This window comes from Aotus nancymaae, unplaced genomic scaffold, assembly GCF_030222135.1.
Source record: "Aotus nancymaae isolate 86718 unplaced genomic scaffold, 86718_ANA_hifiasm-v0.15.2.pri h1tg000040l, whole genome shotgun sequence".
NCBI lineage: Eukaryota > Metazoa > Chordata > Mammalia > Primates > Aotidae > Aotus > Aotus nancymaae.
The window spans coordinates 67,515,824-67,528,061 of record NW_026988454.1 but is presented as its reverse complement, the minus strand read 5'-3'; the positions used below and the strand labels follow the sequence as shown (position 1 = coordinate 67,528,061).

The 12,238-nt window shown below is 38.4% G+C and overlaps 1 protein-coding gene across 4 annotated transcripts in view; it reads right to left on the bottom strand.

The window, feature by feature from the left end:
* Positions 1–12,238, bottom strand: part of USP45 (ubiquitin specific peptidase 45) — a 77,096-nt gene that overhangs the window by 62,329 nt on the left and 2,529 nt on the right. For 3 of the 4 annotated variants that reach the window (XR_002477599.2, XM_021665520.2, XM_064360819.1), the window contains exons 2-5: positions 9,086–9,195; positions 7,555–7,727; positions 6,408–6,511; positions 2,823–2,923 (exon numbers count right to left, since the gene is read on the bottom strand). Coding sequence is in view for 3 of the 4 variants with exons in the window: in XM_021665520.2 (XP_021521195.2) it covers positions 2,823–2,923; positions 6,408–6,511; positions 7,555–7,727; positions 9,086–9,185 (478 nt within the window). In the remaining variant the exon portion in view is untranslated. Of the gene's footprint in view, positions 1–2,822; positions 2,924–6,407; positions 6,512–7,554; positions 7,728–9,085; positions 10,336–12,238 lie in introns of those variants that run through there. The other variant, XM_064360818.1, reaches the window with a different exon arrangement.

Here is a 12,238-nt window from a genome sequence, read left to right as displayed (position 1 = left end):
ATTGGGCTATAGAAAACACTATATTGTTGTTTACAACTGTATTTTTATATAACTTTTCAGTTTCTGATGCCACCTACTAAGCAGTTTAACTCACTTCAAAGGCAACTCATAATTATCTTGTCCATTCACCCAGCTGTTCAATAAAAATCCTGAGATTTGTTTTAATACTTGATTCCTCCCACTCTTCCTCCCTCACTGCATGTAATCCACTCACTCTCCATGAAAGTATCAACCAGCCTTTCACCTGCCCCACCACGATCACCTCCTTAACGCTCTTCATAACCTCCCCACCCCCATGCTTAACTACCTACAATCTATGTGCCACATAACAGTTATCTTTATTAAAAAAAAAAAAAACCATGAAATTACTGTGACACCCCCCTGCCTAAAACAGTTTAGTAACTTCCTTACACTTCCAAAAAAATACAAATTCCTTACCGTGGAATTCATTACAGTATCCTTCATGACCTGCTCACCTACCTCGTAACTTCATCTGTTTCCACTCTCTTCTAACAAACCACACTTCTGCAATATTAGCCTTTCTTAATCACTGTGACTACTATATTATTACCTAGCACTGCAATCTGTTCCTTTCTTTTGCAGCACTTACCAGAAGTCATTATATATTTGCATTTTTTGCTTGTTGCTCCCACTATAATCTAAACACCTAGAAGGCAAGTTAAAACTATTTTTGTTTTACTATAATACTACATGCTAAATAAAAATTAATACCTGGCATGTGGGAAGCACTTATTTTTTTTTTGAATGAAGAAACTGCTTTCCCTGTACATTTTTTACATACATTATATATTATTTATTTGTTAGGTAACAAAGCATACAATAACAAAATACATAAAATATAATATATTACTATTGTATAATATAGGATCTGGCTGGCTTTTCTTCCCAGGTTCCTGGGAAATACCCTCTAAATCTCTGGAATTTCCAGAGGGACAAGAGTGTCTGTTATTCATGATGGGTCCCTCAGGCCACATTTGATAGTTTATGTCAACAAACTGACTCACTGTGGGCCCCTACACAGTTTATGCTGAAGAGACGAATCAGGATGGGGGCTGGCCCTGCCAGAAAGACCAACCATGTGATTAGAGTGTTGAGGGCATGGAGACTGAGTTCAATCAATATGGCCAACGATTCAATCAATCATGCCTACACAATGAAACCCCAATAAAGACTCTCCACACCAAAGCTCCAGTGAACTTTCTTGGTTACCAATACTCTGTGCATATCCGTGCACACCAATGCATGGGCTGGGGAGGGTGAGGAGAGTGTGTCCTCACTCCCTGTGGAGTAGATACAGAAGCTTCACATTTGGGACCTTCCCCAGACTTTGCCCTATGCGGCTCTTCCTTTGGCTGTTTTGTATTCTTTTTTGCTGTATTAAAACTATAATTGTTAGTACAGGACTTTCGTGAGTTCTCTGACTCATTCTAGCAAATTATAATTGAACCTGAAGAAATGGCAAGAACCTCCAAATTTGTAGACAGTTGGTCAGAAATTCAGTGGCCTAGGAACCCTCGAGCTTGCATCTGGTGTCTGAAGTGAGGGCAGTCTTGTGGGCAACTGTGCCCTTAGCCTGTGAAGGCTGGCCCAACTCCCAGTAGTTAGTGTCAGAACTGCACTGCAATTATGTAACAAATAACAGACACCATTTCATAAATATGTGTCAAGTACTAGCATGGTTTGGATCTTTGTCCCCACCCAAATCTCATGTCCAGTTGTAATCCCCAACTGTTGGAGGAGGGGCCTGGTGGGAGGTGACTGGATCATGGGAGTGGGTTTCTCACAAATGGTTTAGCACCATCCCTTTGGTGCTGTTCTCGTGATAGTGAGTTCTCATAAGATCTAGTTGTTCAAATATGTGTACTACCTCCCCCTCTCTTTTCCTCCTGTTCCACCACGTAAGACATGCCAGCTTCCCCTTTACCTTCTACCATGATTGAAAGTTTCCTGAGACCTCCCTAGAAACTGAGCAGATGCCAGCAGCATGCTTCCTGCACAGCATGCGGCGCCATGAGCCAATTAAACCTCTTTTCTTTATAAATTACCCAAACTTGGGTATTTCTTTATAGCAATGTGAGAAAAGATTGATACAGGTACTATGCAAGTATTTTTACATGAATTATTTCTAAACCTTTAAAATATATTAGCCAGGCGCAGTGGCTCAAGCTTGTAATCCTAGCACTTTGGGAGGCTGAGGAAGGCGGATCACAAGGTCAGGAGTCCGAGACCAGCCTAGCCAACATGGCGAACTCCTGTCTCTACTAAAAATACAAAAAATTAGCTGGGTGTGGTGGTGGGCACCTGTAATCCCACCTGTAATCCTCAGGAGGCTGAGGCAGAAGAATTGCTTGAACCTGGGAGGCGGAGACTGTAGTGAGCTAAGACCACACCACAGCACTCCAGCCTGGGCAACAGAGCAAGACTCTGTCTCAAAAAAAAAAAAAAAAAAATCTCTAGGCTTCATAGTAACTCCATAAAATAGAATTATAATCCTCATTTTATAAATAAGAACACTAAGCAGTAAAAATGACCATGGCCAGTAAGTGGGGGAGCCTAAATTCAAACTTATTAGGACTGACTTCAAAGCCCATGATCTAGACATGACATACATTTTCTCAAATTGCTTATATAAACATATAACAAGGTTGCCACCTAAGAATGCATGATACTCATAATATCTTTATTCAAATTATTGACTGGGTTGTCACAGTGAAATCTAAAGTATTCTTTATGAATTTATAAACTCTTTATATGAAATATTGTATTTTAACACGAATTCCTTTAGATATTGCTTAACTTACTTGTTTGTGTTTTAGAAGCACGTTTCTGGAGAAAATCAACTATCTGAGCCAAAACCTTCTTATTACAATGTGTTGATAATTTTTCATCACATTCATAACACCTGAAAAAATATAAAAGTTAAGAAAATATTATGAAAATATCCTCAAAAATTCTGCATATCAGGTAACAAAGTTGGTATTTAGTTACTTTTGTCTTTAAATACATGAGCGGGAACACAAAGGGGAAGGCACAGGGTAAGACTAGAGAAATAAGCAGGAGACAATTCATACAGAGTCTCACAGTTGAAAGTTTTGGCAGCTGATCTTAGGTGTAATGAAATGCCATGAGAGAGTTTTTAAGCAGGGCCATGATATGATCCAACTTAAACTTTATTTATTTTTTATTTTTGAGACAGAGTCTCACTCTGTTGCCCAGGCTGGAGCGCAGTGGCGTGATCTTGGCTCACTGCAGCCTCTGCCTCCAGGGTTCAAGTAATTCTCCTGCCTCAGCCACCCAATAGCTAGGATTACAGGCATGTGCCACCAGGCAAAGCTAATTTTCGTATTTTTATTAGAGACAGAGTTTCAACACATTGGTCAGGCTGGTCTCGAATGCCTGACCTTAAGTGATCCACCCACCTCAGCCTCCCAAAGTGCTGGGATTATAGGTGCAAGCCACCATGACCATCCCCAACTTACACTTTAAAAACATCACTCTTGCTAATGTGATAAACTACATTAGAGGAATTGGAGAGCATTAGGAATAGAAACTGATTAGTATAGTAGCAAAGGATCTGGAGAGAAATGGACATTCATTATATATATTTTCAGGTAAAAACAGTAACAAATTAGTTATGAAAGAGGAAGGACACAGCAATGTCAAAATAATTGCCATGGGTAGGGAGAAGTGAGTGAGACAATGTCAGCGATTCTCAATGTCAGTGTTAAGAATCACTGACATTCTCAATGAGGAGTGATTTTGCCACCTAGGGGACATTTGACATTTTTGGTTCTGACAACCGTTGAGAGGAGAGCAGACCACTACTGGCATTTAAGTGGGTAGAGGCGAGGGATGCTGGTAAACATCCAATAATGTACAGGACAGCACAACAAGGAATTCATTACAAAGAATTAACAGTCCAAATGCCAACAGTATTGAGATCAAGAAATCCTGGCGTAGGCGTAGATGAAACAAGACTTGCTGTGAATTGATAATGTTTAAAGCTGAAAAAAAAAAAACTAAAGCTGGTTGATGGGTATGGAAAATTCATTATACCATTGTGTCTACTTTTGTTAATAGGCTAAAAAATAAAATAAGATAAAAAAGGGGAAGGAAATAACTGCCAAGCTTCTAGCTTGATTACTTACAGAGATGGGTAAGACATTTTCAAAAGCACATTCCATTTCAGAAAACTATCCATAATTAAGTTTACTCATTAGTATATTACGTTAATTTGTTTCTTCTGTATATTATAATTACCTGTTTCTTTTATCTTCATGAGATCCAGTGATCATTTAAGAACATGTGCTAGAAAGTGTTCAAAGTGTTTTATGAACATAATCCATTATGGCTGGGTGTGGTGGCTCACACCTGTAACCCCAGCATTTTGGAAGTTGGGAGTTCGAGACCAGCCTGGCCAACATGGTGAAACACCATCTCTACTAAAAACACATAAATTAGCAGGGCATCGTGGTGGGCACCTGTAATCCCAGCTACCCCCAGCCCAGGAGGCAGACATTGCAGTGAGCCAAGATCACGCAACTGCATTCCAGCAAGGGCGACGAAGTGAGACTCCATCTCAAAAAAAAAAAAAACCCATTATGCATTACATCAATGCCAACTCACATGTTCACAATCTTCTTACCCACCTTTTTCTAATTCAGTAGTTCTTAAACTGTGGTTCCCAGACCAGCAGCATTGGCAACACTTGGGAGCTTGTTAGATGCAAATTCTCTGGCCCCTGATCTCTCACTCCAGAACTACTAAATTGGAATTTCTAAGACCAAGATGCTGCAATCTGTCCTAACAAGATCTCCCTGAGATTCTAATGCACCAGAGTTTGAGACCACTAAAGTGAAATCCTTATTGAACCACCTACAGCATCATTGCTCTCTCCCATGCTTCCAATACATCATTTATATATTAAATTCCCTCTGTCCTTTTCCTCATTCTCTCCAATAACACATTCTCCCCAATAATCCTACTTTGGATTCACAACAACAAAGAAAAACACAAATGCACCAGGCGCCCTACTCTTATGGCTGTATTAAAGATACCTCTTCTGTGAGCCAAAATATCCTTACATTAATTTTAGACAAAATATTTTTATGTTAAAGAAAATTTGAGGACGCCTCAATTTTTCATTCAAGGAACCCTTAGGAGTCTATAGAGTCAAGTTGGAAAATTATTGTAAAACACAGAGGAAACATGTCAACATAATATCTATTTATATCACCAAAACAGTATGATACTAGAAACTAGAAAATCAAAAAATTTGCTTTTGTTTTTTTTTTTTTTGAAACGTAGTATCACTCTATCACCCAGGCTGGATTGCAGTGGCAACCTCTGCCTTCAGGGTTCAAGCAATTCTCCTGCCTCAATTTCCCGAATAGCTGGGACTACAGGCACGCGCCACCATGCCCAGCTAATTTTTGTTATCTTTCATAGAGATGGGTTTCACCATATTGGCCAGGCTGGTCTCAAACTCTTGACCCTCAAGTGATCCGCCCACCTCGGCCTCCCAATGTGCTGGGATTACGAGCCATCATGCGCCCCAAAAAACTTGTTTTAGTACCTGGATTTTTACTTCATAAACACAAAAAGGTAAATACTACATAGTTTCCTTAAACGTAACATAGGAAACTGGACTAGGTTCTCAACCAGGATTAAATAGCAGAACCACCTAAGAAGTTTTTATGAGCTACTTAATACCCAGCTTTCCTTCTTCCTGCAGAAAATGACCTACTTGAAGTATCTTCCTTCTCTACAACTATAGGATTCTGTATTAGCAAGTTCACTACCAAAAAAAAAAAAAAAAAAAAAAAAATCAACCAAAAAGAATTTTTCTTTATAGTAAAAGGAAAATGTTAGAGAAAAGTAGAGAGGCTGGGCATGTGGCTCACGCCTGTAATCCTAGCACCTTGGGAGGCCGAGGAGGGCAGACTGCCTGAGCTCAGGAGTTCAAGACCAGCCTAGGCAACACAGTGAAACCTTGTCTCTACTAAAATACAAAAATGAGCCAGGCCTGGTGTCATGTGCCTGTGGTCCCAGCTCCTCAGAAGGCTGAGGCAGGAGAATTGCTTGAACCTGGGAGGCAGAGGTTGCAGTGAGCTGATATTACACCACTGCACTCCAGCCTGGGTGACAGAGTAAGAATCCATCTCCAGAGAAAAAAAAAAAGAAAGAAAAGTAGATAGTTAAAATTTTTCCAACTTAAATTTTATATTCATGGGTAATGCTAATTTTCTTGAAGTAGCCCATAGATTGTGTTCAGGCTAAAAAAAATAAGCTGATAGAACATCTTTAAATATTTTACCTTAAAAGCTTAAAGAAAAAAAAATTGGGGGGGTGTTAGTGGTCACAAGAACTAACAAAATTTAACTTACCATATAATCCACGTGCTCAGACTAATTATAATACAATGGGGCTCTGTTCCGGAACTCTTGAAGTGCTTCAGTGAATGTTGGCTTTCTGAGTTTTTTCCACATCCCTAAAGATGAACAGAAAGCTATTTTGTATGACTTACAAATGTTTGTTTCAAATTAATCAAAACCTAAATTATACTCATACTTGTACTGAAAAGTTTTGCTTTGTTTTTAATTTCAGGCCAGAAGAGAAAGTTTAAGAAAAGCAAATTAAATATAATTTCTTGAAAACAGGCTAACATGCTTTTCAATATATAGTATTTACCTAAAACAATCATGGGCAAAGTTAATTTCTCCATCATTTAAAAATGTACACACTCTCTGTCTTGCACACCGTGGAACACCCAGCATCCTGGCAGGCCAGTGGTGCCCTCCTGCAAACACACATTTCCCAATCCTGTACACAAACTCCACCCCAACCACTGAGAACTAGTGAGACACATACCAATCATAGCGATTTCCCTCACTAGGTAAGTGAAGAAATAAGATGCAATTCTGGTTAATGCAACACAAAGGGAAGCCAAATCTGCTGAATCTTCTCTGGAAGGTTTTAAGAGAAGATGGCACAGAAGAAAATAGAATAAACCTCAGTTTTTAATGTTCCTTCCATTAAATTGACTAATCCTGAAGTGGCCTTACTTCCGGACATTTTGTGTAAGATAGTGAAGATTCCTCTTATTTTTTTTTAAGTATGTACTTTTCATTAGAGAATTCCTTTATTATAGATATCAATAACTTTGAAACTTTAAGATTTTAAATTATTTTGCAAAAGAAGCAGAATAATCCTTTTTGAGAGAGAAAAAAAGTAATCTGAAAGGTGGATCCATTTCCTAAGTAAATACAAAAGGTAAAGGTCCAGATATGGCAACTACCGCAAACAGGTTGAATTCCTTCTGCAAGTATTTGTAATCCACACATGATTACTCTCTGAACATAGCATACGTTTTAATTTACTTTAACAATCATTTTTAAATTCATTCTTGGAAAATTTCTGTCTAAATTAGGAAAAGTTTATCTTAAGTCCTATACATGACCAATAGTTAACTCACAATAAGCATTTAAGAAAAATATTTCAAACAAACTCACATAACAGTAACACTTTTCTTACCTGGAAGCCGCACTTGAGGCACAACCAAATATCAGAAGGAAGTACTGGCTGCCCATCACAGAATCTTCTTTCTTTTAAACATTCTGAGCAAACCGACCACAGATTCTTAGCTATTGCTCTCTTCACATGATTCACACTGATAGCATGACTTACATGTTGGCAAGTTAAACCCACTGAATAAGATAAAACAAAATCTGAACATTTTCTTTGCTACACCAAAGTGCTACCATTACTAAGCAAATCTCAGCAGTATTAAATGCTGTTAACTAAAAAGCACAGAGATTCAACACACAAAATAACTCAGAAAATATATGCTATATAATTCCATTTATATAATGTTCATGAAACAACATAATTATAAAATGAGAGAAGAGATTCATGGTTGTAAGGGGCAATGAATGCAAGGCAGAGGGTGTGGCTGTAAATGGACAGCATGTAGGGTGGTGATGATACATACAGTCAAGTATTTTGATTGGTGGTGGTTATACAAAGCTATACATGTACTAAAATTGAATGATGTTTCAGGATAATCAGTTTGCTGCATTGAAGGAAGTCTGAATTATCTCTTTAAATATCATTAGGACCTTACCTGATTTCCCTAATTTATTACAGTTTAAATTTTTGAACTAATTTTAGATTCACAGGAAGGTACAAAGAAATATACAAGGAGGTCTCATTCATCCTGCACTGAGCCTCCCCTGATGTTAATGTTTTGCATTGCTATTGTAAAATATCAAAACCAGGAAGCTGATGTTGGCACAATCCTTAGACCTTCTTCAGATTTCACATGACATATGCACTCATCTGTGAGTGTATGTGTGTGTATAGCTGTAAGCAACTATGCACACCTAAAATGGAAATAATATATTAAAAATGTCTCTTTAAATGGAGAGAACTGGCAAGAAAGTGAGGAAAATCCTCAGAAGCCTAAAGCAAAAGCATGAGGCTAAAGAGAAACCCAAGCCCTCATGCCAGCAGCTCCCAAAAGCCATCTGCTAAGCTCTGGTGGCTTGGTGACATGGTCTTAACAGGCCACGACAAAGAGACCAAAAAAAAAAAAAAAAAAGCCAATCTAAGTTACTTCATATTATACACCAAACAAAATCCTAATAAAAATCCCAACAGGATTTTTTGGAACTAGACAAGCTGATTTTAATGCTTATGTAGAAAACAGTAAAAATAAAGAGTAATAGATTTCTTAATTAAAAACATATACAGTCATCCCTCAGATACTTGAGGCGGGACAGTGGGGGGTTGGGGGTATTGGTTCTAGGACCTCCTCACATATACCCAAATCGATGCATACTCAAGTCCCACAGTGGGTCCTGTGGCATTTGCATTTAGGAAATCAGCCTGCCGAGTATGCAGTTTTCACACATCCCAAGAATAGTGTATTATCCATGTTTGTTTGGTTGAAAACAATTTGTGTACAAGTTGATCCTCAGAGTTCAAACTCATGTTGTTCAAGGGTCAACTGTAATGTTATTTCTTCTTCTCAACACTATTTGGGATGCCAAATATCACAATTTACCAGCAATATCATCTGAAGAGTCTTCATCATGAGGTACAGTAGGCCTTTTACTTCTTTTGCCTTTCTCAGGTAAAGCTTTAGTTGGATCTTTCACCCGCATCTGTTATTTACTGAAGGGATTGAGGGGAAAAAAATTCATATTTTAGTCTTCAAAATTAAAATTTCTTATTTTATTTAATGCATATCAAAATTGAAATGACTTCAATTTTAACTGGTCTGGGAAATCAACAGAGGAAGAAGAGGGGAACATCAGCTGAAATCAAATAAATCTTTGTTAAATCAGTATACACATGGGATAGTCCATTGACTTTTGCCAACTATACAGTTATGGACTAAATGTTTGTGTCCCCACCCAGAATTCCTATATTGAAATCTAATCCCCAAAGTGATGGTACTTGGAAGTGAAGCCACTGAGAGGTAATTAGGTCATGTAGATGGAGCCCTCATGAATGAAACTGGCCTCTTATTATAAGAAAGCTACCTTTATATCCACAAGAGGATAAAAAGAGAAGATGGCCATCTAAAAACCAAGAATAGGGCCCTTACCAGATACTAGATTTGCCAGCACCTTGGACTTCCCAGCTTCCAGTACAGTGAGAAATAAGTCTGTGTTATTTAAACCACCCAGTCTATGGTAATTTGTTATAGCAGGCTTAAATATATGATGTCCAGGTGAATGACCAAAACTAAAGTTTTCATCAACAAAGCAAATGTTGCTTCTGGATAATGAGTTCTCCTTGCCCTTTCCTTCTGCTAGCAAGGAAATAGTAGGAGCTGAATGAGCCACACTGGATCAAGGATAGAAGCTGTAAGCTAAGCAGAGTAAAGTCACTCTAACTGTGCTGTATGACCAGCACTGGAATATTAAGAGAAAATTAAATTTCTATCTTTCTTTTGAGACGGAGTCTTGGTCTGTCACTGGGCTGGAGTGCAGTGGCGTGATCTCGGCTTGCTTCAATCTCCGCCTCCCAAGTTCAAGTGATTCTCCTGCTTCAGCCTCCCAAGTAGCTGGGATTACAGATGTGCATCACCACACCCAGCTAATTTTTGTATTTTTGATAGAGATGAGGTTTCACCATGTTGGCCAGGATGGTCTCAATCTCCTGACCTCGTGATCTACCTGCCTCAGTCTCCCAAAGTGTTCGGATTACAGGCATGAGCCATTGTGCCCAGCCAAACTGCTGTCTTTTTAAGCTACATTTTGGGAGTTTTTTCACTCTAATTTTTTATTATGAAAATGTTTTTTTATTTTTTATTTTTCTCTTTTTTTTTTTTTTTGAGATGGAGTTTCGCTCTTGTTACCCAGGCTGGAGTGCAATGGCGCGATCTCGGCTCACTGCAACCTCCGCCTCCTGGGTTCAGGCAATTCTCCTGCCTCAGCCTCCTGAGTAGCTGGGATTACAGGCAGGCGCCACCATGCCCAGCTAATTTTTTGTATTTTTTAGTAGAGACAGGGTTTCACCATGTTGACCAGGATGGTCTCGATCTCTTGACCTCGTGATCCACCCGCCTTGGCCTCCCAAAGTGCTGGGATTACAGGCGTGAGCCACCGCGCCCGGCCTTATTATGAAAAATTTTAAATATTTACAAAAGTTAAAAGAACAGTATAATGAACACTCAGATAGTATTTAGATTCCACACTTATTATTATTATTTGAGACACGGTCTCACTCCAATTGCCCAGGCTATAGTGCAGTGGCCCTATTCTAGCTCACCACAACTTTGACTTCCCCAGGCTCAGGTGATTCTCCCACCTCAGCCTCTCAAGTAGCTGGGAGTATAGGTGCACACCACCACAACCAGACAATTTATTTGTATTTTTTTTCTTCTTTTTCTTCTAGAAATTGTATAATTTTGCATTTTTAGTGTAAGGATTATTTGTATTTTTTTAGTAGAGATGGGGTTTCCCCATGTTGCCCAGGGTGGTCTCAAACTCCTGGGCTCAAGCAATCCACCTGCCTTGGCTTCCCGAAGTGCTGGGATTACAGGTATGAGCCATGGTCCCCCACCAATTCCATACCCATTAAAAATCTGCTATGTTTGTTTTTATCTAAATATCAATATGTATGTATAGTCACATATGTGTTTATGAGTATATATATTTTCTTTTTTTGTTGAACTATTTGAAAATAAGCTTTAGAGATCTTGACAGTTCAGCCCTAAATACTTCAACATGTATCTCTTAAAAAATACACATTCTCCTACATAACATAATCATATCTAAGAAAATTAATAATTCTCTAATATCATCTCATATCCCATCATATTCTAATTTCCTTAGTTGACCCCAAATTGTCTTCTATAGCTGGTTTGTTAAAAAAGATTTGATCAAGGTTTGTACTTTTTATTGGTTATGTCTCTTTAGTATCTTTTAATCTATTAATAGAACAGTTCTTCCGACCTTTTATTTGCCTAAGACTTTAGCTTTTTAAAGAGATCAGGCCAGTGCATGAGTCACCTTGACGGTCTTGTCAAAATGTAAGTTCTGACTGAACAAGTCTGGCACAAGACCTGAGATTCTACCTATCTAAAAAGCTTCTAACTGAAGCCACTGCTGGGGCCTAGAGTACTCTTTTAACAGCAAAGTTGTATAATGTCCCACACTGAATTTGTCTCTTAATGGTGTTAATTTACCTCTATCCCTTATATTTCTTAAAAATTCAGTTAATTCTAAAAGATTTTATATACAAGCTAAGCATTTTTTAAAACCACTGTATTTTGGAGTCTCTGTTAGAGTAGCTTAGCCTACCTATTACTCTCCTGCCTGCTGGCTAAGCAATATCGCAGTTTTCCTGGTTGCTTACTTACTTCTCAGTGATCAAAGTAATGAATCCTTCAATTCAGTACTAAATTCCAAATCTTGATTTATTCATTCCATATTTCACAATAACGGAGCTTTCAAATTTACCATTAAGTCCAATAGTCATCACTACTGAAGGGAGTTGCAATAAATTAAGGGCTTCAGGGTTAGGAACATGTATAAAACCTCTGACTTCCTTGAGCACTTCATCTCTACCTTCTCCCTCCAAACTTCCTCATCTATTCGCACTTACAGTTCCACCTTATAAAATCACGAATTTAAGTTTCCCCTTCTCTGATCGTAACTTCCCAGTTCTTCCAGCTTGCCTGATCAGCCACTTATATTCTCCTATA